General features: G+C 37.9%; 1 protein-coding gene across 2 annotated transcripts in view; it reads right to left on the reverse strand.

The window, feature by feature from the left end:
• LOC126733218 (uncharacterized) overlaps nucleotides 1–26,501 on the reverse strand; it is a 49,441-nt gene extending 22,940 nt beyond the window's left edge. Inside the window, exons 1-16 of one of the 2 annotated variants that reach the window (XM_050436433.1) lie at nucleotides 26,054–26,501; nucleotides 25,150–25,880; nucleotides 22,482–22,607; nucleotides 22,311–22,396; nucleotides 18,432–18,540; nucleotides 16,995–17,090; nucleotides 16,833–16,895; nucleotides 16,669–16,728; nucleotides 16,062–16,130; nucleotides 13,753–13,834; nucleotides 13,502–13,554; nucleotides 13,281–13,346; nucleotides 11,968–13,200; nucleotides 982–1,977; nucleotides 570–905; nucleotides 70–328 (exon numbers count right to left, since the gene is read on the reverse strand). In XM_050436433.1, the coding sequence (XP_050292390.1) occupies nucleotides 70–328; nucleotides 570–905; nucleotides 982–1,977; nucleotides 11,968–13,200; nucleotides 13,281–13,346; nucleotides 13,502–13,554; nucleotides 13,753–13,834; nucleotides 16,062–16,130; nucleotides 16,669–16,728; nucleotides 16,833–16,895; nucleotides 16,995–17,090; nucleotides 18,432–18,540; nucleotides 22,311–22,396; nucleotides 22,482–22,607; nucleotides 25,150–25,880; nucleotides 26,054–26,111 (4,423 nt within the window). In that variant the 5' untranslated portion in view covers nucleotides 26,112–26,501. Of the gene's footprint in view, nucleotides 1–69; nucleotides 329–569; nucleotides 906–981; nucleotides 1,978–11,967; nucleotides 13,201–13,280; nucleotides 13,380–13,501; nucleotides 13,555–13,752; nucleotides 13,835–16,061; nucleotides 16,131–16,668; nucleotides 16,729–16,832; nucleotides 16,896–16,994; nucleotides 17,091–18,431; nucleotides 18,541–22,310; nucleotides 22,397–22,481; nucleotides 22,608–25,149; nucleotides 25,881–26,053 lie in introns of both variants that reach the window. The other variant, XM_050436432.1, reaches the window with a different exon arrangement.
• Nucleotides 26,502–27,093: the final 592 nt, after the last annotated feature.

A 27,093-nucleotide genomic window follows, 5' to 3' on the forward strand; every position in this document is an offset into this window, starting at 1 on the left:
TACGATCAAGTGAGAGTTTGTATAGTCTATAATTCTTTTCCGTAAGCAGATAAAACCTAGATGCATTACCAGCAGCAATTTTTGGTTCTTCACCAGCCTTCCATGACTTCTGACTCTGTGCAAGCTTTTCTGGCTCCAACCATTTCTTAAGGTGCTCTAACAACTTGCCACCCAAGGTAACATTAAACCAATTGGACAGAAGTTCAAGCAAGCGAGCCAGACCCTGTAGAAGAGGCATGCTGAGGTTCTTGGTATGTGCCAAGTTGACTAAAATAGGCCTGAGGCTGCTCTGCAGAAGTTCTTTGGGCATTCTTTGTTGATTGATAACCTAAATGACAATGACCAATAGAGTGAGCAAATTCCAAATATTCCCAAAATATATCTAAAAGAAAAGGAATGAAAAAAAATGAAGATGACCCATCATGTGGTTAATTTACACACAATCAACAAACATCATGCCTCAACTGGAAAATGCATTATGCTGGCCATTATCTAAAGCTATGCATACATCAACATCAAGTTCTAAGGATTAAATATATCAATTAAATATGATAGAAGCTCAACAAAACCTGTCGCAGGCCCTCCTTTGCAACAGCAACAATTTCTGGTGTCCGACATGTCAATGACTTGAAAAACATGGAAATAATCTTTGAACGCAATTCAGAATGATTTGGAGTTTTGAAATCTGCCCATGCCATCGTTGTACACAGTAGTTCAATGCAAGCTGTACGGAGTTTATTTAATGATGTAGCCACCTTTGGATTCATAAACTTCACAACCCACACAGTTTCATCAGCCTCGGCTATTTGCAATGCTTCTTGCAGAAAATTAACTAATTCTGGAGTCAACTTGAGAAGAGGTGGCCTCAAGGCCAGGCAGAAATTCAAAGCCGTAACTGTCCCAACCTAAACGCCATCCAATCAAATGAGAAGCGCAAGTTGATAAATATTCTAAAAAATTACCAGTAGAAACAAATTTTACCTGCTGATCGACAGTTCTTGACCGTAGAGGCCGCATTATAAGAGGCTGAAGCAAAGGTTGATATAAGTGCTCAAGCAATTCAGATACCTCGCTACCAGTCCTACTAGCCAAAAGTTGCAAACATGACTGCACATTCTTTCGCACAGTAACAGATGCATTGCAGTTGAACAACTCTGAAGCAAGAAATTCAACTACTCCCTGAAAACTTTGCTTTCGTGGTTCACTGTTTGCTTCATCAACATTATTAACTACACGAAGAACCTGTGTAAGCACTTGGCTTGTCTCTTCCTGCTCTTTGCTAGCATAAGTGGGAAGCCTTTTAAGAACATATACCAGACCACGCACAATTCTCACTTGGAAAAGGCACAAAATCTCTACAGTGACCTTTCCAACCAAAGCACCAAGTCCCATAACACCTCCCATCTGTGATTGCCATGTACTTCCATAGCAACAATGCAAAAGACGAGGTAAAAGTTGCTCAAAGACAGTGATTCGAACACTTGGGGGTGGTGATACAGGATTTATAGAGGGGCTAGAGACGATCATTGGAGTACCAGGGCCCCTTGACATTAGCAGATCAGCATGCTTTGTGCGAGCAAGTAACAGAAGTGTTTCAGCAAACATATTCAAAGCATTAAGAGCAGCTTTGGCATGAAGCCTGTTTTCATCTGCTAGTACATCAACTAAAGCATCTAAAAAAATTAGAGGGTCCAACTCTTTCAGATTCAAACAAGTACCATTCTTTGACCTGGAACTAACATTAACATTTGATGAAACCACAGGACCCCCAAGTGCAGCAGTCGAAGTCGACGCATTTCCAGAGGAAGAATCAATATGAAATATCATTGCAAAATGGCGACAAACATTGAGAATAAAATCATCTTTGTGATCATGAAGATCTGGTTCCACATCAGCAGCAATGATGGTCATTAACAGAATCTTGAATACAGATTTCTCAGCCAAAAGTTGGGTCTTTGTCTTTACACCTAAGTCAGCCTGCATAAAGACATCATTACTATTGCAATGCAATTAGATCTAATAATATTTATGTTATCCAATTTTTTGTTTATAAATTTAAAATAATTAGATTACAGAGAAGAAAACGAAAGTTAGGGATCATATATCTAAAGACAGTAAAAAATCAGAATAAACAAGACAGTAAAATAACTCACACCTTGAGAGAGAGAGAGAGTAAAGAGTAATTTCAAACACAAAAAGGAAAAATAATAATAATAAGAATGCATCCAATATTATAGCAGAACAAGGACACTGCTGATCAATTGCTTCTACAACTGAGAAACCACCACCAAAGACCAAACCAATCATGCAGGCATCATAATCTATTGAATATTGAGAAAGTGCTTTATAGCATGAAAATTTAAACTTTGTAGACAACAGATGATTGACTATACAATAAGTGCAACATAAGCAACAAAATGACAAAACCCTCATTAAATTTGTTGCTCATTGACCCTTGCTATTTAGAAAATCAATTAATTGAGTAGTACACTGCTTTTTGAGAAGGAATGTAAGACTCACTGATGCAGGGCATTTCAAGAAGCTGCATCCTAATCCTCTTGTAACTAGTTAGTCAGTTAGTTAGATGATTGCTTAAGCATTGGCCAATAGAATTTAGACAGAAATCCAATGGAGTTGAGGTTTGCTTAGGTTTCCACTTGATCATGAATGCGCTTTTCTACTTTATTTCACAACAAAATTTGGTCATCTTGGGAGGCCCGGCTACCTCAAATTAGTCAGAAATCTTGTTTTAGTTTATTTCCTTGGATCAGTATGGGTGGTTTTAGAAGTTTTTTTATTGAATCTAAGCTGTTTCAGTTGGTGGCTGAGGAAGGAGGGAATTTTTTCTCCCTTAAGATTTTTGAAGGGGGAAAATACTACATGCAATCGATGTTTATGGGCAAAAGTGCAGCACTTTGGTTAATGCGGAATCTAGAACACACCATGATCAGGGTTAATCCTAAGCAATTCTTCATGTTTAGGGAAGGTGATACTGCTTACACTTTGCAAAGGGGGTCCAACTCGTTTGGGCAGTATTTATCAATGACAAAGCTTAAGGTAGGTGGGTTGCAAAGAAATATCATTATCCCTGCCGGAAAGTTTCAACAAGGATGGAGAACCTTTGGGATTGAATTAAGAAGAATATTGGAACCTTCCCAATATGCGTTGGGTGGACTGAATTTTGTACCATACAAGTCTAAGCAGATCCCAAAGTATTGTGCTTCCAAGTCCTTTGTGGAAGCTATCAAAGCTCCAGTGCAGGCAAGGTTGAAGCCTGCTCGGCAGCCCTTCATCAAAGAAAAGGTCAAGGATGGTGTCGTGGAGAATATAATGGAGCTTCCAAGAGACAATTCTCGCACACAAGTAGTAGTTTTTGAAACTCAAGCCGGAAGTTGTGGGTTGTGGTGAGGGTGGAGAAGGTGGTATTAATGGTAAGAATAATATTGAGGCGAAAATCCCAAAAGGAAATAATCTCAGTATTCCTTTGAAGTTTAATCGAATTAAAAAATTGTTGAGTTTGGAAAGGTGCGTGATATTAGATTAGGGAGAGGGCTGATTGTGGATGTGAATGAGTTTGGAAAGAGGCGGGTATCTTGGGATGGTGTCAAGGGTGGTAAGCAAGCTGGCAAACAAGTAGCAAGGGAGAGTAATAATTCCCAGAATACAAAAGTGGGGCTGGGCCCATCCAATCAGAAAGCCCAAGGTGCTCTGTTGGGCAGTAAAAACTCTGTTTTGGGCCTGGGTTTGTCAAGCCCATCTAATTTTGAGGCTGGCGAGAGCTCTTTTAGTGGCCCAACTATTCTAGATCCTTCTTACCAGAGCTGTCTCTCTATCCCGAGTTCAAGTATGCGTGAATTGACTGCCACGAAGAAACACGAGAGCTCAGTGGTCTCGCCTACAACATCGGTGAAGCTTGTGATGTTGCCGAAGGTGCCCTTGGCCACGATCTCCTCCTTAGCAACGATGAAAGTGGCAGGGTAGTCAGCACAGCCCAAGTCGAATTACTCAGCCATCCACCATGCTGACTGGACCAGCGGTGGTGGCCCATGCCTCCCATGAGCCGTTATCGGTTGTCAATGCTCCGATTGGGTTCATAATGGTGCCGGTGGTGTCCTTGGCCACAGTGTCCTCCATTACGGTGTTGGAAGCAACGGGTGTTGATGGAATTGGTGGTCAAAGAAGCCAGACTCAGTTCTCCACCATGCCAGTCAAGCAAGTGGGGGTGGCCCAGGCATCCAGTGAACCGGTATCGATCTCTAGTTGGGGTGGCAAAGTAAGCCCAAACCCATTTGCCCACCCAAACCCACCCACTCTAATTAAACCCAAACCCACCCAATTATTAATTGGGTTAAATGGGCATCAACCCAATTAGACCCAGTAATTATTGGGTTTTAACTAAAAACTCATTGAACCCCATTTAACCCAAAAACAATACACCCAAATTCAACCCAGCCCTTCTCACCAAAAAAAAAAAAAAACCTTATGTCACAGGCGGTCACGATATCAATTCCACCGCCAATGCACGCCCCTTGGATACTAGCAATCACCGACTTCCGGCACAGCTCGATCACGGTGACCGCGTCCTGGAGGTACTTGATATGTCTTCGGAGCTTCTCTCCGCCGCGTCCGCGGTCATTGGAGTCAGAATTTTCGAAGATCGAGCCAAGGGTTACTAGGTCAATCCCAGAGCAGAAGTGGTTTCTGACACCGGAGAGGACTACGACGTTGACGTTAGGGTTTTGGTCGAGGGAGGCGAGGGCTTTGGGGAATTCGGAGAAGAAGTCACGTGAAAGTGCATTGCAATGAGATGGACGGTTCAGGTAGAGGCGGAAGACACAGGAGTTTGGGGTTTTCTGCAAGATTTCTAGGGTTTTGAATTTCTCCATTGATGTTTATTGGCTTATTCTCTGTTTGGAAGGTTGGAAAAGAAAATGAAGGAAAGTGATGGAAAATCAGAGCAGATAAACAAAAAACAGTTCTGGAAAAAAGTTACTGGTTTAAAATCGGTTAAAAATTTTATCAAAAAAAAAAAAAACACTTGGAAAAATTAAATTATTAGATTAAACTTGGGAAAATTATTATAAAAAAAAAAGTTACTGGTTTAATATATATATATATATATATATGTATAAAATTGAAGCTTCATTTTCAATTTAGTGGCATTTTGGTAATTTTTATAATTGGGTAATTGGGTGGATTGGGGTTTACCCATAATAATTGGGTTGGGCAGGATTTGGGTTAAAAGCAATTAGTTAAATGGGTTTTAATAGGTAAATGGGTTTTATATACCCAACCCAATTATGCCCACCCCAAACCCACCCATTTGCCACCCCTAATCTCTAGTGCCCCAATAATGTCGGCAATAGTAACTTTGACATCTCAGGTGGCAACGAAAGATGGGGGATGAGGATTTTGTGGGTCCAAAAGGATTGGCCACTACTAATAACGATTTTGATCTTGAGGGAGTTCATCTACTTGGCCCCACAATTAGGGAATTGTTTGGAGACTAAATCTTGGGGTAACTCTAAAGACTGAATGCTACAATTGTATGATGGATGACAGTTAGTGCTTCCACCGTCACTGTATTGATCTCCAGATTGCATGTCAGTTTGCTCAAGCATGGAAGGAGAGTGCGTACCAGGTACTGCTTCTATTGCTAATGAAGGGCAGAGAGTTAGTTGGGTAGATGAGGATGAGGGGCTAGTAGAGTATTCGTCTGTGGTGTCTAGGTCAAAGAATGAGATGTGGGAATTTGATTAAAGGTTGATGTCTTGAGAGAGAGGTGGTGAGCCATTAGTTGTGGTACCGTTGGCCACTGAAGGTCCTTTGGAGTTGGTGTCTAGTCCTGTGAAAGAGATTGGGTGTAAGGAGAGTGTTGATAACTGTCAACCATCACAATGGGTAACTAATGGGATAAAGGCTTTTAAAAATTCTGTGGGCACTTCTTTGGAAGGTTTTGAGGAGCAAATTACACGCTTGTTTTTAGCTATAGAGGCCAGGAAAAAATATAAACAGAAACATGTGATGGATGATTAGACGAAGTTGGTCAAGTCAAGCCAAAAAGGTCAGTGAGAGTTGAAAAATTTGTTGTCATCTTTGAATGTTGCGTATGGTCCAAATAAATTAAGGAGTGCAAGTATGGAGCGGGCTGAATGAGCAGGATAAAAGGCTCAAAGTTAGAAATTTTATTAGGAAATGGGGGCCAGATGTGGTTTATCTTCAAGAAACCAAAATGGGGCTGATAAATAGTGGTGATTTGTAACTTGTGGGGTGGCCAACATGTTGATTGGTCTTACTTAGGTTCTTGTGGAGCTTCTGGAGGGGTGTTATTGATGTTGGACACATGGGTTGTGAATAAATTGGAGGAAGCAGTAGGGAGATTTTCGGTTTCTTGTAAATTTACAAGTGTCAGATCAGTTTGTATGGGCGTTTACTGGTGTGTATGGTCCTAATTTGCACCGAGACAAGAGGCTTTTATGGGAGGAGTGGTTTGAACAACTAGTGGAGTGTCCCATGGTGTGGGTGGTGACTTTAATGTGGTTAGGTTCCCTTCCGAACGATTGGGGTCTAATTCTTTCACCGCTGCTATACAGGAGTTTCCAATTTTATTTCGGAACAAGGCCTCATTGATCTGCCATTGCAAGGGGGAACTTTTACTTGGTCAAATTCTCGAGAAGTTGCTTCAAAAGCTAGGCTGGATAGATTCTTGTTCTCTGCAGATTGGGAGGATAAGTTTCCAAAAGTTTCTCAAAGACGGATGTCCCTGTTGTGCTCGGATCATTTTCCAATTGTCCTTGAGAGTGGGTCTTTTCAGAGAGGGAGTAGGCCGTTTAGATTTGAGAATATGTGGCTTAAGGATGAGGGTTTTGTTAATAGGGTTCAGTCTTGGTGGGAATCCTATCAGTTTCAAGATGCTTCAAGTTTTGTTCTGGCCAATAAACTTAAACTTTTGGAAAATGATTTGAAAAGATGGAATGTGGAGGTGATTGGTCATGTTGAAGATCGGATTAAAAAATTGTGGAAGGACCTGAGTGTTCTAGAGAATATTGAGGATAGCTGGGGTCTATCAGCGGAGGGAACATTAAAAGTGGGAAGAATTCGAGATAAGTTAGAAAAAGCTACTCTGTTGGAAGAAATTTGTTGGAGGCAGAAATCTAGAGTTCTCTTTATTAGGGAAGGAGACAGGAATACTAAATTTTTCCATTGTATGGCTAACTCTCATAGGAGATTTAATTCTATTGATAGGCTTATGGTGGATGGGGATTTGTCTTCGGACCCAGCAGCTATAGCAAACTATATCTCTCGGTTCTATAGGCAACTTTATTTTGAGGATGTGGCTCATAGACCTGTCTTAGATGATGTGGATTTTTCTAGTATCTCGATGGAACATGCAAGTTGGCTAGATAGGCCTTTTGAGGAGGAAGAGGTGTTTGGGGTGATCAATGATTTTAATGGTGATAAGGCGCCTGGCCCGGATGGCTTTTCCATGGCGTTCTTCCAGTCTTGCTGGTGTGTTCAGACAACAAAAATTATGGTTGTATTTAACAATTTTCATACTCATGCAATGTTTAAGAAGAGTCTTAATGTTTTGTTCCTTGCCCTTATTCCCAAGAAGGTGGATGCTGTGAAGGTAAAGGACTTTCAGCCTATAAGCTTAGTTGGTGAGATTTATAAGATTATTTCTAAGGTGTCGGCTAATCGGCTTCGTAGGGTGTCACATGGGCTTATTTCGGATTCACAAAATGCCTTTGTAAAGGGCAAACAAATTTTGGACTCCGTTTTGATTGCTTCTGAATGTATTGATAGTAGATTGAAGTCAGGAATTCCAAGTGTGTTGTGTAAGTTGAATGTGGAGAAGGCATATGATCATGTGAGTTGGGATTTTTTAATGTATATGCTTCAGCGCTGTGGGTTCTTAGAGAAATGGAGGAAATGGATAATATATTGCATTTCAACTGTAAACCATTCTAATCAACGGTAGTCCATCTGATTTCTTTAGAAGTTCTAGGGGGATTCAGCAAGGGGACCCATTATCCCCATTGCTTTTTGGTATTGTTATGGAGGCGTTAAGTCGTATGTTGGATGTAGCTGCCTCCGCTGGGCAATTCTCAAGTTTTTCTGTGGGTGGCACAGCTGATCCATCATTGATGATGTCTCATCTTTTTTTTACAGATGACACTCTTATTTTTTGTGATGCTGAACCTTCTCAGATTGCTAATTTGAGGGTGATTCTTGCTAGATTTAAGAAGGCCTCAGGGTTACATATTAATTTGGAAAAATCTGAGTTGGTACCAGTTGGTGTGGTGCACAATGTGGAGGCTTTGGTGGGTCTGTTGGGGTGTGGGCAGTCTTCTCTGCCCTTGAAATACTTGGGTCTTCCATTACGTGATGTTTGGAATCCTATCCTCGAGAGAATGGAGAGGAGATTAGCAAGTTGGAAGAGACTATATTTATCTAAAGGGGGTAAGGTGACACTCATTAAAAGCACACTCTTGTCTTTACCTACATACTTCCTTTCCCTTCTTCCTTTACCAGGTAATGTGGCAAAGCGTATGGAGAAATTACAAAGAGATTTTCTGTGGAGTGGAATTGGTGGCGAACCTAAATTACATTTAGTTAAATGGGCCAAGGTCTGTAAGCCTTTGCAAGTAAGGGGGTTAGGTATACGATGTATGGGAAGTTCTAATTCTGCCTTGCTAGGAAAATGGCTATGGAGGTATGGCATGGAGACTGATGCTTTATGGAGGAGGGTTATAGAGGCAAAATATCTTTGGGGTGGTTGGTGTACTAAAAAGGTGACGAGTCCTTATGGGGTCAGCCTGTGGAGATACATTAAAGTGGCTGGTTGAACTTCTCTAAACTCCTTGTGTATGATGTGGAGGATGGTACTCGAGTGAAATTTTGGAAGCATGTGTGGTGTGGGGATTGTACTTTCCAAGAGGCCTTTCCGAAGCTTTATTGTCTTAGTCGGTCAAAGGATTCCTCGATGGCTGAAGTTATGGGTTGGTCTGTGGGAGGTATCACTGGAATGTGCAATTTCATCGTCCACCACAAGATTGGGAACAAGAAGCCTTTGATCGGTTTATGGGGTTGGTCTATTCTTCGATAGTGCGGGGGTTTGGCCCAGATAAGGTTTGTTGGAAGCCAACAAGGAGCAGAGGTTTTGAGGTTAGAGGATATTATAGCTCCTTCTACCCTCCTACTCGTGTATCCTTCCCATGGAGAATGATATGGCAATCAAAGGTTCCTCCAAGGGTAGCTTTCTTCGCTTGGTCTGCTTCCTTAGGTAAGATCTTAACAACAGACAACCTTCGTAGTAAAAGACGTGTGCTAGTGCTTGATTGGTGCTATATGTGTAAGAGATGTGGAGAGTCTGTGGGTCATCTTCTGCTTCATTGCCCCATAGCTTGGGAGTTATGGTCTTCGGTTTTCTGCTTGTTTGGTATTCACTAGGTTATGCCTCATACTGTTCTTGAGTTGTTTGAGGCGTGACAAGGAAAGTTTGCACGGCATCATAACATAGATGTTTGGAGATTAGTGCCTCATTGCTTGATCTGGTGCATTTGGCATGAAAGGAATGCTAAAAGCTTTGAGGGTTGTGAACATTCTTTGCTAGAGATTAAGTCTTTTTTCTTGCACACTCTCTTTGAATGGAGTGTGGTCTTTTCTCAGTTTCCTTGTTCTTCTTTTCCTTTTTCTTTTTCTTTTTTTATCATTGTACTTTTGGTTCCTGATTTGTGCCGCCATAGTACATCCGTAATGTACTCGACTTGGCACTTTTTCTTTTAGGGTGCGTTTGAATCGGCTTCAAACCAATTCCAGAAATCAATTTCCGGAAAATCACTGCGTTTGGCTGTCACGAAAAATATTATTTTCCGGAAAATGATTTCCTGTTGACCGAAATTTTCAGTTTGACCACGGAAATGAATTTCTGCCTTCATTTTCACTTCAAAGGATTTCCGGAAAAAGAGAGAGAGAGAGAGAGAGAGAGCGCGCGCGCGCGAGAGGAGATCGACGCTTAATGTAACATGCTTCGCGATGACGGCGATCAACCAGTCCGACGACGGCGATCGACGCTTCGCGAGATCGCGCCGTCGATCACGATCTCGCGAAGCGTCGATCGCGATCTCGCCTTCGCGAGATCGCGCCGGATCAAGATCGCGATCGACGGCGCGATCTCGCGAAGCGTCGACCGCGATCTCGCGAAGGCGAGATCGCGCCGTCGCGAGAACGCGATGACGTTTTCTGGATTTGTGTTTTCTGGGTTATGGCTTGTGTCTGGATTTGTGTTTTCCTTTCTTCTTTTCCAAACACTAGAAAATATTTTCCGGAAAATATTTTGAAATGCAACCAAACACACAGAAATATTTTCCTTTTCCAGAAATTAGCATTTCCGGAAAATATGTATTTTCCGGAAAACGTTTTACGGCAACCAAACACAGCCTTATTAATAATATTTTTACATTACTTATCAAAAAAAAAAAAAGGATTTAGACACTTATCAACCATTTAGTAGGTTGCCAATGCTGAACAGCTAGTATATGCATGTACCAGACTTTAGTTATTTTGTAATCAGATTTTGTGTAGTGATTGAAATAAGCTTGAGAGCTTTTCTTTGAGAACTGTGTGTTCTTTGCAGATGTGCCTAACCACCTATCAATTGTTCCAGGCAACTCACTTTCCATCCACTTCTAAATCATATCACAGCCCAGCGTACTTCCCTACATCAAACTTGGTATCAGAGCTTGAGATCCACAGGATTCAAGTTCCTGCAACGTTCTTTCAGTTCTTTCACCAAGAACTATTAAGAACCAGCCAGGATTGTGGGGAGATAGCCATGAATGGATTCCATCTTCTACTTAGACATGAAGAATCATATGGATATGTTAGGCAAGCCATTTCAGGTAGATGTAACACACAGTATGTACAAGATGGTGCAGCCCTATTCGCAACCAAAGAAGGGGAAAATAAACCCCAACCCAATGGTCAAGATGAAGGTTGGTTCATTTGTGTGGAACTTGGCTGTGCAGAAGCAGCTGCCTTTGGTGTGCTGCGACAGAAGCAAACTCATTATACAAGGCAACTGTATCATCCTAGAGCTTCATACAAATCCTGTAGCAACCAAGAGCACTTGAGGTCAAGTGCTTCTTAAGAGGGAGAGTCTTGACACACGGCATTTCATGTAGCTATGTCCTAATCCTCTTGTAACTAATTAGTTGGTTAGTTAGAATCTTAGATGATTGCTTAAGCATTGGCTAATAGGATTTAGACACTTGTCAACCATCTAGAAGGCTGCCAATGCCAGACAGCTAATAATAGTACTAGATTGTAGTTACTTTGGAATCAGTTTTTGGATATTGATTGAAATAAGCCTTGAAAGCTTTTCTTTGAGATCTGTGCACCTATCAATTGCTCTAAGAAACTCACTTTCCATCTACTTCTAAATCATGTCACAGCCCATCATACTTCCTTGCGTCACTCATGGAAAAGTACCCCTTCAGTTCCAAAAGGTTTTTTTTTTTTTTTTTTTTTAAATCAGCAATAATTCTAATTCTATATACAAAGCTTTATGGGAAATTATATTAAAATCCCAAAAAGTTAACAAGTCCACAATCAACTTATTACAATGTAACCACTTGAAATTTTTTAAGACCTCATTGAAGCAGATGACACCCAATAACAGGATGGTAAATGATAGAAAAAATTATCGACCAATTGGATGATTCAACCTAACACCATTGTTCACCAAAGAAAACTCCAACAATTAAAAAAATAAATAAATAAATAACAACAACAACAACAAATCAATGGAATATGAACAAACCAAACACAAACATTAAACAGCAAAAAAAATTTGATACCAAAGGGTCACAATAAAGTGAATAACTAGAACACACTTTCAGCAATTTAAGGAGCATCAGAATAATAACAAACTGACCTTTACTCATCAAAAAAAAAAAAACTGACCTTCATATCTGATGCCTCAGACCTCCGCCAAGATGAATCGACTGCAGAAACTAACAAAGTTGACAACTGCTTGGGTGTATATTCTTCAGCAGTAACATTTCCAGGCAAATTAAGCTGGGATGATAAGCAAACACGAAGGAACTTTAGAGCCTGCTTTCGGTAGAAAGAATCCATGGCACAATTTTTATGCACAACAGCTGCTACAGCAAGATTTATGCATCGATCCAATGGCACCAAAAATGGTGTTGAAGGCTCAAACGTAAGAATTAAGCGAAGCCCGTGCTCTGGATTCTCCTTGCACTCAAGTGCAAGGGGTTCTTTGAGAAAACGTCTGTTACGACCACCTAACTTGCCAAGAAGTTGCAACGCTTTTGCACCCCAAGGATAGGGTGTGGGCCTCAAGTGAGACCATAAGGCTAAAATCACCTCCGACATAACATTGGCCATACTAGGTTCTAGGAAGTCAGGATTTAAACTATCTACCCAAAACTCAAGTGTTCTTAAACCTAAACTCACGAGGTCATCACTTCCTTTAAGACATAAAACAAGAGGCTTCATAAGACGGGGAAGGTATGGTAACAACGAGCTTAAGCGTGCAGGCAAGGTTAAGCACAGCTCCAACAAAAGATCCCTCATATCTTCTCCAGTTGGGCCCTCAAGCATAGTCAACAGCATATTTAGGCAGGGTTGTAACATAGGAATCAAGTCTCTCAGTAGAAGTTCAAATTTGCACCCTGCAAGTGCCCGAAACATCGTGCGAAGAAGTTGCATATAACCAAGAGGCCTTTCAACTTCAGTAGCATTTTTCATGCCAACTTCCATTATAACAGGCACATGAGGCTGCAAAATTCGTTCAAAATCTGAAGGTGCTTTAGCAACAGCGCCAAATATAAATCGAAACAGATGCAAAACCAATTTTGCTGCAGGCGAATCTGGATGCTTCAAAACATCGAGTTTGCTGCTTACAAGGAAATTAACCAAAACATCGGCAAAGGGCCGGTATACTTTAGCAGCTTGAAGAAGGGTAGAAAAAATATGGACGAGTTGAGTGTTGCTAATCATGCACTCAAAAAGCTCTGGCATACACAACGAGAACATGTCCATAAGATCTCGAGGTTCCATGATAGCCAATATCTGAGAAAAGAGATGAAGCATTTCCCTCTCCTCATCCTTCTCTTTGAAGAGCGCTAAGCAATGGACACCACTTTTTAACACACCAGAAGCTTTCCATACCTAAAACAAAAAACTTAAGTCAGACCAAGTTAATCATGCCAACAGAACTATTACAGAATTCAGCATCTTATGTATAGCACCTCATCTTCTCTCAACCCTTTAAATGCTTGAGCTGCAGGTATATTAGATGATGGTGAAACAAGCACCTGTGGGTGATTTCCATGTGTGGAAGGAGAAACCTTAACCATCAGAAACATCATATGAGAAAACAAAATGCCAACCATATTACACTAGGATTTTTTTTTTTTTCTTTGATAAGTCATATTACATAAGGAATTACAAAATTAGAGAATAGAAAAACCTGTGATCGGGGCAAATGTGCATGAGTAATACTCCATATGATAGTCTTCATTCCTGACAATGTATGCAGCCATGCACAATATATTTCATCCAAGGGAATTTTTCCAATAGAGTAAGAAAATAAAGAATAGGATAGGGAACCAAGAATCAGCATAGAGAAAATCAAGAATTGGGGTTCCTCATCTCTAACACTTTTTTTTATTAAATATAATACAAAAGGAAGAAGGAAATTAGTGGAAGAGGATCAATTACCCATGACCAACGTCTTTATCAAATGCTTACAATCATTGACTTCCTTTGAATGTTCCACAGGAACCTGCAAATTCAAAACTGCCTGCAACCAAATTATTTGTCACTAGAAAAGGGATAAATGAGGGGAAAATGTGATTGTTAAAGATAAGAAGGGAGAATCAACTACAAGTATAAAACCAATCAACAATATGCATGATTAAATAATAAAGAAAGAGAGAATGGTGGAGCTTGATTCATTAATTTTCAAATTACTTCCAGTTAGACAATAAATAAGTACATGCGCAAGTAGTTTTGACATTACATGATAGCCTATGAAACTTGTAGATGTTCAAGTACTTTTAAACATAATCTTCAAGAAAGTAAAGTAAGTTTACTAAAACTTTTGAGAATGGCAGAAGATTAAAGCCAAAATGAAGGCCCTCACATATGCAGGGTGTACAAAAAAGGTTCCCCAAAGAATTACAACCTATAGTTCATAAGATCAATAGTCTAAGAAGAGAAATGGATCCCACCACATGCAGCCATTCTTTTGCACGAAGATATCAAATGATGGACTTTAGGTCATTCATACAGTGCTCCACACCATTGACCATCTGATTATTCCTTTCCTTTGTTCTCACTGGTAAACTAAAACAATGATTATTTTATATTTATTGGTCAACTGCAATCTTAAATAGTAAACAGAAATAGTTATTTTCTGTTTTTCTTCTTCTTTTTTTCTCTCTTTTTAATTCCTATTTATATAGATTACTCCTTCCCCCCTTTTTTTAATTTCCTTCAAAAGATGTACTTAATGTCATTCATAAACACATTGGGCCTTGAACCCAAAACCTCATTCTCCACTTCTCAATAAAGTCTAAAAAGAGTAATGGATTCCACTGCACGCAGCCATCCTTTTGCACAAAGATATCAAAGGATTGACTTAAGGTCATTCATACAGTGCTCCACATCATTGAACATCAGATTATTCCTTCCTTAGTTCTCACTGGCAAACTAAAACACTGATTATTTTTTATATATATTAGTCAACAGTAATCTCAAACTATTAAACAGAAATAGTTATTTTTCTGCTTTTACCTTTTTTTTCACTTTTTTTTTCTATTGATAAAGATTAACAGAAATAAAATAAAACAAAAAAGAGAGAAACAAATATATATATATATATATATATTATTTCTATTGATAAAGATTATTCATTTCCCTTTCTTTTTTTTTCTTCAAAAAATAGACTTAAGGTCATTCATACACCCATTGGGTCTTGAACCTATAACCTCACTCTCCACTCCTTTCTTTTCTTTCTATATAAATATATATATATATATATTTTTTTTTTTTTTTTTTCTTTCTTTTTTGGTTCTTTCAAATCGTAAGAATTTGTCAAGTAGAAAATTCCAAAATTTTAGCATTACAGATGCTCAGCACATGCTCTTAAAGACCCAAAATGTCCTGAACACAACAGTAACTTGCAATTTGTTATCACAAAGGCCAATACATACTTCTGAACCCAAGAAACCCAGACATATAACCTCACACCATGTTTGGAAGGAGAACTGGAGGTGAGAGGAGAGAAGCAAAAGAGAGGGGGGGGGGGGGGGGGGGGAGAGGAGTGAGGGAAGTCCATCCCCCATATTGTTTGGTAGGAGGGAAGGAGAGAATGAAGGTATAATTTTACCAAAATACTCCCAGTTTAAATGGCTCAAAGTGAGGACAAAACTGACATTTCACACACTGTTATTAAGGAATCAGCTCTCTCTCCTCCAATCTGCCCACTTTTGAGAAGCCTGGAAGGGTTTAGCCTCCCCTCCCCCATCTCTCCCTCCTACCCCTCTCCATCCCTCAATCAATCACTCCAAACAAACACTGTTAATTCCAGCCCTTCTTCAGCAAAACCCATTACGAATCACAACAGCTGTAACCCTGGCATTAAAGAATCTAAAAGAAGTCAACACCCAGTGCTAGCCCCACCAAACCAGGGTAAACACTAAGCACCTAGATACTGGTATGTAATGCATACATAATAACATACATAAAAATTTCCAAAAGTCCATAACCAATAAAACCACATGCTAACCAATATTTTCATGATAATTTTGACAAAGATTAAGAGTAAGATTCTTGAAACTCTTACCTTATGCAATAATGTACAGAATATATTCAAAATTAAACACATAAGAATAAAATATATTCAAGTATTCACTCTAATATGGAGGATGAAGCTAAAGAGAGAAAACTAATGAGGAAACTCAAGGACCTCCAAATCATAAAACAAATTACACAGCAATAGCACACATTCAAGTAATCAAAACAACCTGCACAGGAAGTTCAAGCTTGGACCTCAACGTGGCACGATCCTTTCCCTCCTCACCCTCCTCCAACAGCTATCAAGAAACAAGGAAAGAGAAATTTATATTAACAAGTAAGAGACATACCAAAAAGACACAAGAATTAACATTTGACCAGGACAAGATCATAAAAAAATGAAAAGAAATAGGATTGCTCAGGAAGTACAAAATTAAAGTAGCCTACCTACATCAAAACATAAGAATGATTGATGAATTTGAGGGGAAGCTAGCTCACAACAATCTGACAAATATGACAAGCCCCTCCCCACCAAAAATAAATCTAATTCCATGTATGAGCTTTCTTTTAACAAAATGAAGTTTCATTGCATTGCTATAAGACAAGTTTTACTTGGGAAACAACAGATAATGAAGCAGGAAAACAAGTTGATTCCAATCTCTAATAAGGAAATCTTAATACGACATCCAGAAAACTATTATCTACCACCATTATTCTAACAAACAAGTAAATAGATAAAACAGAAATTCTTTTGCCACTACAACATTGTCAACATAACTTCAGTAGCCGTACATCTAATATTATAAAATGGAAAATTGTACAGCAATCACAGATTACCTGCGGAATGGTACGCTTGAAAGTACTAAATTTTCCAACAAAAGCATCTAAAATACGCCCCTGTAGAAGAAACACAAGAACAGTCATTCCCCAAAAGCTAGACATATCCAGAATGTTTACCAATTCCAGGCAAACTAGTATAAACATTAGATTCTAACTCATACCAATAAAATCCGTGCTTCATCCATAGATGGTTGGTCAACACCTTTCTCGAATATTGGCTCCACCTAATTCCCAAAAAATTTCATTACATGATACTGACTCATTTCATATCATAAAACATATCAGTTAAAACTCTCTTGAAAGGACAGAGATAGCATATGCACCAGATTCAACATCAACCGAGCACAAGTAGTATGAATGCTGAGCGACAACGATGCATCATGCATGTTACTTGAGAACAAATAAATAATCCGTGATAGCTGCATAATCATAAAAATTTGTCAGCAGATACTATGACAGAGTATGATAGCAATTCAGTCAAAAAATCATGACAGCAACATGTATAGCAACTTATGGCTATTGATTGCCAAGACTTTGCCAAATATAAAGCATTACAGATAGGGAAGAAAGTAAAAGGTCAAAAAAATCACCAAGAAAACAACAAACTGTAATATCAGTAAAGGATCTCTAATTTATTACTTCCTATTTGGAATTGAGGTTCTTTGAGCAAAATCAGATTAGGGTCAACTTCACTAAAAATCAAAGTATTGCCCACAAAAAGATAATGAGAAATCATCAATAAATTATTCTCTAAATTACCAACTGTAAAACCCAATAAATATATGCATCTTACTGCTTTATCCATCATAATGCTCAATGCCTCATGACAATAACAAAAAGCATCAAGGATAATGGATCACATTGGCATAGCCCCCTAACTCTCCAAAAATCCACTAGGAAATCAAGATTGTAAACAATATGTTTTTTTTGATAAGTAAGAAGAGAATATTATTAACTCCTCCATATTGCCAAAAACCCACATCTACTAGCATTATAAATAAGAAAATCCCAATTCACGTGGTCATATACTTTCTCCGCAATTTGCATAGCACTCCCGAAACTCCTGATTTCAATCTATTATCTAAGCATTCATTAGATTTTTTCTTTTTTCTTTTTTTGATAAATAACGAAAGCTCATTAATCAAAATACCCAGGTATAATCTAAGCATTCATTAGATATGACTAAAGAATCTAATATTTGTCTACCCTTCATACAAGCATTTTGAGAATCTAAAGTTTTATGTAACACTAATCTCAATCTATTGTCCAAAACTTTAGCAAATTTTTTGTAGACTCCACCCCTAAACTAATGGGACAAAAATCCTTCACATCAATTGCACTAGGTTTTTTTGGGATATGGGCTAATAACAAAGAAAAAGTACTTAAGAACTGAAGAACTTTCTCTTCCTCTCAAATAGGATTGCTAATAACAAAGAAAAAAGTACTTAGGAACTTCTAAGCCAAATAGGAAGAGGACTCAAACCACAAAATTAATATCATGAAGTTCATTCCAGAAAATCTAGAATTAACCAAATTGCCCTTATTGTAATTAAACTTAATTAAAACTAAACCAGCAACTTTCTTTGATAAGTAAAATAAAAGATTAAAATAAAAGAACTTGCCCAAAAACCACCACCTTGAAAGTTTTACAGTCGTATTAACCGCTAAGTAGCAGACCAATAATAGAATAAAACCACATATATGTAGGATGAGGATGGCAGTAAAATTTTGAATCAGACATCTCACAAAAAAAGCAGCACCTGTGACAATGAAAGGTCCACTCGAACATGATGAACAATCTCTGCCAGTAGACTATAAGCCAATGGTCTCAACGTCTCAAAGCATGCCCGACCAGTTCCAACTAGAACCCTAAAAAAGGTTGTTCAAACTTAACAAATGAATTGGCAATACTATTACTACATATATAAAGAAGCACACACAATTCAGAATCACCATAAAGAAATTTACAGAACAGTAACATAGGTGTTTACAATATGCAAGTCACAAGTTATCAGAACATCTGATCAAGACAACAACTTAAAGTTAAAATTTGACAGAAGAGAAAGTAGAACCATTACTAAAGTTTCAACAGCATTTTAATGTTTATTGAAAAAAAAATAAGGGCACGTTTGGTACATTGTAATGACAATTACTTAGAATAGGAGCTTTTAAACAAAAACAAAAAAAAATTTACTTAAGGCATGTATGGTATATAATGTTATGGTGATTACAATGTAATAGGATTAAGTGTTACAATGAATACAAGAAGTTGGAATGGAATAATTATTCCTATTCATTCGTTTGGAGATAACATGTGAATAGAATCCTAAATATGTATTCCATAGTTTGGTATAGTATGATAAGGTGGTCGAATGAAATCAAATTTTAGTTAAATTCCATAAACTAACATTTCAAAACCTTTTTGCTCAATCTTGGACATCTTTTATCACAATCTATTTCAAGCACAATTATGGAATCCATATTAAACCAACAAATCACTGAATCTTTCTTTTTTATTGGATGGGTAAGTAATTGTAATTTACTGAATTTGAAAAAGCGTATGCAAGAAGAATACAGAGATTTTGAAAATAGAAAGAAACAAAAGAAAGAAAGGCAAGCTATAAGATTAACAATACAAGTGCAATGAGTCTAAAAACTCCATCAGAGAAAAGGTTGAGAGTAAAAGAGTGTGTCTCCCATTCAAAGAGAGTATTCAAGAAAAGAAACTTGAGATTCGGTATTGTTAAATTACCAATTCTCCCAAAAGTTTAAGCTATTGGGATATGGTAAATCTAATCATTTAACCACATACTTCTAACACTCCCCCTCACGTGTGGGCTCAAACTCTTTTTTAATAGGCAAGGCCCAACACGTGGGATTTTAAATTAAAGGTACAGTGGAGGAGACAGGGATTAAACTCAGGAACCCTTGCTTTGATACCATGTTAAATTACTAATTCTAAGCTATTAGGATATGGTAAATTTCATTATTTAACCATGTACTTCTAACAGGTATAGACAGCTCCTTCCCCTCAAATGTCCACTGATTTTTCTCTCCAAAGGCACCATAGAATGCAGGCTGGCCCTACCTCCATAGAGTTCCATACCTACAATGCCACATCATTCCAATCCAAGACTCCATCATAGCATTGATTGAATTGACTGAATTCGGCATGACCCAAGCAATCCCAATGGCTCAGAAGAAGAAAAAACCCACAGATCATGGGCAATTGGACGGTGCAATAACAGATGACTAACTGTTTCACCAGATGATTTACACATGCAACAAATCACTAAATCATTATGATACCAGTTTCCACCCACAGCAGAACCAAGCTGATAGGACTCTCTAAAATTATCTACCCAGACAGCCTGTTAGTCTAAAGCTTTCTCCTTTTCTTTCCTCTGTTTTTTTTTTTTTTTTTTTTGGATCCCTGTTTGATTCTTGCAGAATATTGGATTATTTTCTAAAATTTGCAGTTTGTACTAGCAGCAAAACAGATATAAACAATAAAACAAACTAGTGGAGTAACAGTTTCTGATAAAACAAGAACATAGTATCCTCGCCCATGTTCGCACCGAAGAGATGATAACAAAGGTGCTGGTAAAACAAGAGGAAAATTAAGGAAAAGCAACTTCATATGTCAAGAATGAAGCCAAGAAAAACTATAGGAGAGGATAAATGAAGTTAGAAACAAAATATTCTTGTTTGCTCCAGAGAGAGGAGAGAGAATACTTGGTGAGGAAGAGCTGAGCAGCAGTGGCTTGGGGCTTTTTGGGATCTTTATTTTTAAAGCTACTATGTAGGTTAAGGAATAGCAATTACACTCCTTTTGGTAAGGAATGGTTATTTTTCTTTTTGAAAAATAGTTACTCTTCTTTTTAGAGAATAGTTATTCCTAAGGAATAATTATTCCACTTAATAAAAACAAAAACAAACAACTGAACAGTCATTCTTTTTTTTCTTTTTTTTGATAAGTTCACCTGAATAGTCATTCATTAGGAATAGCTATTCCATTACTGGGTCCATGACAGTGTACTAAACTTTCCCTTAGGAATAGGATCTGCAGCTAAATCATTATTCTTATGCATCTGTTTGGTGATAACAAAGGATTAGAACCCTAAATCTGTATTACTTAGTTTGGTACATGATATGATAATATATTAGAATTACATTTACACTCCCTGTGGGTCTTGCTTAACATTTAAATATGTATAAATTAAATAATTGTATAATTAATATCATTGTCCTTTGTTCAAAATTATTCTCTCCATATATATTAAAAAATAAGAAAGTGACATCATGCCCCCCAAATTTTAAATTCTAATAACTCACAAATTCACACACTTAAATAAAATGAAGATATCTATAACAGTTTTTTTTTTTTTTTAAGTTATACAAGTTTCATACAAAAGTTAATAAGTATTTGAAATTTAAATTCATACATAAGGGCCAAAAAGAAGACTTGTCATTTGTTTTCTTTTTATTAAATTTCCTATCATAATTTAAATTGATTAGGCTTATATTTGAAAAAAGTTTTTTAATTAAATAATTTCAATCAATAATTACAAATGTTACCTTTTTCAAAAAAAAAAAATATCAGTACCATATACATATACATATATATGTGTGTGTGCATGTATATATATATATATATAGAGAGAGAGAGAGAGGGTTTTAGGGAGTGATAGAAAAGTATGGTTTTTTAGAATTTTCATCTTATTAGCTATTATGTGGTTTAAGGAAGAGCTATAGCAGACCTATAGAAAGAAACAGTTATTCATCAATTTAGGCTTAAGGAATAGCCATTTAGTATAATGAAAATGCAACCAAACAACTGTAGAAAGAAACGGTTATTCATCAATTTAGGCTTAAGGAATAGCCATTTCCTATAATGAAAATGCAACCAAACAACTGAATGATGATTCCAAAGGAATAGCTATTCCATTCCTAGATATATTACTGCATACCAAACATGCCCTAATTAATAGAAGACAATAACAGTGAATTTGCTTTGAGGAACAGCCACTTATGGTCACACACTAGCAGGAGTCAGTATGCATAAGAAAAAACTAGAGGAAAAAAAAAAACCACAGGCATGCACACAAACTCAATCAAGTCCCAAGTCAGAGCCTCTTTAATAATGGGGTCAAAGTTTGTAATCCTAAATATGCACGGTCCCTAAGAAATTGCAAGCCAAAACAGCCACATAAGGTCATTCACTAGCAGGAGTCAGTGTGCATAAGAAAAAATGGAAAACAAACACAGGCATGCAAACAAACACAATCAATAGTCCTAAGTCAGAGCCTCTTCAATAGTGGGGGTCAGAGTTTGAAATCATAAATATGCAGTCCCTAAGAAATGGCAAACCAAAATGGCTTATATATTCTTTTCGGATGAACAAATATATAAAGGTTTTCCAACTTGTCTATTACTATGTTTGAGGTCATGACTAACATATATGGAATCCCTGAGGCAAACCAAGAGAGCATACATATTTCATGTTCCTGCTTGCACAATTCTGACTTGATAAAAAAATTTAAAAAAAAAATGTTGGGGGGGGGGGGGGGGGGGGGGGGATAATACAACTTTCATATCAAGCTTATGACAGTTAGTCACCAAAAAGTTCAGAATATTACCTCTCTTCCAAAAGCGTGTCAATCAAGGGAAATAATCCCCTCTTGAAATCAGTTCCAAGAACATGTTTTAAGGCTACCAACAACTCCTACACCCAACACTTTTAACTTTGTAATGATGAAAGGAAAAACCATCCAAGAAAAGATAAGAAATATAAAGGCATCAATGTTGACCTTTCTAATGGTTACAGAATCTGAACATGTAACAAGTAAATTGACAATGCTTTTGCAAATGCTTTCTTCATGTGGTCTGATATAATCAGCAAAGCTCTTCAACAGGTATGTTAAAAACGAAACTGTCTGCAGTAGTAGAGACTTAATGTTAGTGAATGGTTAACATAAGACATTTGGGAAAACAATGTTAGATAAAAATACAGTGAAAGTCAATGCTTTTGGGGGGTTTATCTGCACATTATGAGCAAAGCTGATGATAAAACTGTACAAAATACTCCAGTTTTTAATGGCTATCTTCGGTTTTTTTTTTTTTAGGTAAAAATAATTTTATTAAAAGAGACTACTTCATGTTAAATGAACACAAAGAGAATAAAGAACTACAAAACTGTAAATATTATATACAAAAGGCATATCTTAAAACGCAGCAATATCCCTATTTGTGAAAACCCAAGCCTGGGATCAATCAAATAAGGAACCAGAGAAAATGGCAACAATTGATTTCCTGTGCACTCCACATCCTCATATGTGTGCCAATTGTTCCCTCCATATAGTCCACATCAAACACAAAGGAACAATTTAAAGTTTCTTCTCAAAATCATTTAAAGTTGATAGCAATAAGCAAGCAACTACTTCTAAATCATTTATGGCCCATTTGATAGAGGAGTTTGAGTAATGTTGTTTGTAGTTTTTTGAAATACATGTGGGTGAAAAAGTGTGTAGAAATGTGTATAATGTTGTTTAAAAACTGAAAATGAGTTGTTTAACAACTCTACCAAACAGGGCCTTAGAGTTTCTTCTCAAAAAGGGCAGGGAAGAATTTAAGCAAGTCTGAGATGGTACCTATCGGAGTGGTGTCTAATATAGCTCCTTTGGCGGCAATTTTGGGGTGTAAAGTTTTATTGTTGCCAATGAAGCATTTGGGATTGCCATTGGGGGCCCGGTTTAAATCCAAGGCAATCTGAAATTCAGTTTTCGAAAGGATGGAGAAACAACAAGCTAGCTGGAAGAAACTGTATTCATCTAAGGGAGGTAGAATTACCCTCATTAAGAGTACCCTCCCCAGACTTCCTACTTAATTTTTGTCTTTACTCACGATCCCAGCCAGTGTGGCTCATTGCTTTGAGGAATTACAATGGGATTTTTTTGAGATGGTGGATTAGGAGAAGGCAAGTTTCACCTGGCTAATTGGAAGACTGTAAGTCAGCCATTACAAACAGGTAATTTGGTTATTGAAGTCTTATTCAGTTCAACAATGACTTATTGGGGAAGTGGTTATGGCAGTTTGCTATGGAAACAGATACTTTATGGAGAGCAGTAATGGCTACCAAATATGGTTGTTGTGGGAGTGATTGAAGTTCTAAAGTGTCCAAAGAGCCACATGGTTTTCCTTGTGGAAGCACATTAGAGGAGGTTAAGGGGAGGCTTTCTCAAGTTTGAGGTGGGGAGGGGCTTTCAGATTCGTTTCTGGGATGATGTGTGGTGTAGTGAGATACCTCTTAAGGAGGCTTTTCCATTGTTGTATTGCATTGCACGGTAAAAGGACGCATTTGTGGCTGATCATCTGTGTAGGAAAAATGGGGATCTTCACTGGGATGTGCTTTTTATTAGAATGATTCAAGATTGGGAAGTGGGAATTGGAGAGCTTACTATCTTTCTTTAACATTCTATACTCCGCTAATATTGGCCAGAATGGGGAAGATAGAATGGTGTGGTTGCCTGACAGGAATGGTTCTTTCAAAGTTAAGTCGTATTAAGAAGTTCTAATCGCCAGAGGAAGTGTTATTCCCTTTTTTTTTTTAGAAGGAGCTCCCTCTAAAGTAGCTTTTTTTTCACTTGGACAGCCGCTAAGGGGAAGATCCTTACATTGGACAACTTGAGGAAGAGGAATATTTGTGTCATTAACCAATGGTGCTTGTGTAAGAATAGTTGGGAATCGATGGATCACCTCCTTCACTGTTCTTAAGCCTGTAGTCTATGGGACACTTGTGTTTAGCATGTTTGGTGTTTCTTGGGTATGCCTAAACAAGTGGTGAAGTTCCTAGATTGTTGGGACAGGGGTGTTGGCAGGCATCGAACAGCAGTTATTTAGGGGGCTATTCCGTTGTGTATCATGTGGACTGTTAGGAGAGAACGGAACCATCGAACTTTCAAGGGGGATGAACATTCCATCCTTGATTTTTTTTTTTTTTTTTTTTAATAAGAGTTTTTTAAAAAAGTTTTATTTACCCATCAATAGAGCATAGAAGAGCCAAGAGTCTTACAGCTCAATTGGTTGGCACCTCATGATGTTTCCAACAGAGCCATCTAGGGTTCAACCCCCCCCCCCCCCTCCCTCCCCAATTGTAACTATCAAATTATCAAAATAAGGCATAGAAGAGGTTCAATGTCCCAACTCTCAAGACAATAAGAATATGGTTCAATCATGTCAAATTCACATGCAGATAATTTACAGTCTTAAAAAGTAATACAAGAGTCCTGGCAGGCATAGTGCCATATTCAGACCACAATCAGCTAAAGTTCATACAACTCAGCTCTACTCCTTAACCATTCAGTACATTTTTTTTATACGTAAAACCAATCAACCATTCAGAACATCTCTACCTAACATTTCAATATTCACCAAGTGAACAGTTTTAATGGTATAATATTAATAAAAAGAAGCATATACCTTAACCTGCGCACCCTTTAGCTCAATGAAGTGTGTCTTCAGATGTGGAGGAACCTTTTCTGGACCCGGAACAGATATAGCAGCAACCATCAATGGCAACAAGTGAGGAATATTTGTCTGAACAAGCCGACTGTACAATTGAAACAGAAACATGACCACCAATGGACTCTCAGTAACAATTTTGAAGGAGCGTGTACTCGGGTTAAGCTGTCCCGACCCAGCAGCAGCAGAGCCTAAAGTCAAAGCTTGATCTGAAGAAGAAGAAGACAATGTATCCATAGGCTTAACATCTTCCCCGCCCACCGCCCCACTTTCAAAGAAATGGCTAACAGTCAATTTAAAGTTCTGGTAAATCTTGCAAACAAAGTCCAGAAAAGGCTGAACTTCATTCTCCAGAGTTGGCCTGAAATTCCTGAGGAGATCAAAGATTATTCGGATGCAAATTAAGCCATTCTCTTCATTGTCGGTAGTGAGTACTTGCATAGCCACTTTCAAGAGGTCCTGCACGAATGGGCGGAGAACTTCGCTGTGAGGAAGACGATTGAGGATCTCCACCACAATGTTCCGGAGCTTGTGCTCTTGATTGTCCGCGAACTGCGGCTTTGTAATCTGTATAAGCACAACCGAGAATGCCCGAAAATAGCATTTTAGAAAATTCAAGTACTCAGCAGTGTGGGCAATTTCAAGACTGTCTCGAACTTCCATTGCCATCTGAAGCCTTTGCTGAATTGCTGTTTCAAAAAACAAAAATCAAAGTTGTTGAAAAAGAAAATAAATCACGCTATACAAAATTTTGCACTCAAATTAGTAAGAAATTTTACTCTTTTTTTTGTAAAGAAATGCAAAAACGTAGTTTAAATTAACGTATTTGAGAGAGTGAGAGTGAGAGTGAGAGAGAGAGTACTTATGTCAGGCTCGACGAGATTCCGAGAGTGCTGCTCGAAATTCTGAATAGGACTCATGGTGACGAAGTAGAAGGCGAACTATACAAAAACCCTAACTCCGCTCGAGCAAGAAATGAACGACTCGTAATCAATATCAAATTCTTCGAACTTCTAGGGTTTCAGAGCGAAATACTTCAGCTTTCAGAAAACCAGTGCTTGTTCGTTGAGCTCGTTCGCAGTTTGAGATTTCAGAGAGGGGATTGATTGTTTTATACAATAATAATATAACTAAGGAGAATAAATAAGTTGCAGTGAATTTAAATTTAGAACTGAGAATAAACCCTAGGATTTTTCGTGATGATCTTCTTCAGCAAAAATTTCTCTCTCACGCTAACTTTTAGTTACGTACTTCCCTCTCTTTTTGTCTCTCAGGTCCCCGAAGAATCGAGGATTTGAAAGGGGAAATGAGTTCTCTTGTTATTAGAAGCGATTTATTTAAAGGGTCTTTATTTTCTCGGTTTTTGCTCACCTGGTCGAGCCCAAAGGTTAAAGGCTCGGAGCTGCACCTATTGGGCCAATTGAACATGTGGGGAAGTTTAGAAGAGTTTTTTTTTCTTTTTTTTCTTTGGGGGAGATAAGAATATTATAATTGAGGAAAAATAAAAGGAGGGGAGAACTCAACCATCCCTGGAATCAAGAGAAGTGATGCAACAGATTACTACAAAAGTAGATTCTCAGAAAAAAAAAAAAAAAAAAAAAAAAAAAAAAAAAAAAAAAGGTTACTATACAAATTTTACCACCTATAAATAGATTTCTCATCAATCACATGAAATAATAAATCATTTGTGAAAATTATGAATAACAAGCAAGATAAATCATTTCAGTTGTATAGCTCAATCTAACTTATAAAAAGAGATGAGCTCTAAAGTTGCAGAGAAAATAGCAAATAAGGCAATTACATACCCATTAGATTATTACTATAAAAGAAAATACTCATGTTATATTCGGTCATGGATGCGCTAATTTTCAGCGATCTGAGTGGTGAGAAGCTAAGAGGTGA

Source organism: Quercus robur, chromosome 6, assembly GCF_932294415.1.
Source record: "Quercus robur chromosome 6, dhQueRobu3.1, whole genome shotgun sequence".
NCBI classification, from domain to species: Eukaryota; Viridiplantae; Streptophyta; class Magnoliopsida; order Fagales; family Fagaceae; genus Quercus; species Quercus robur.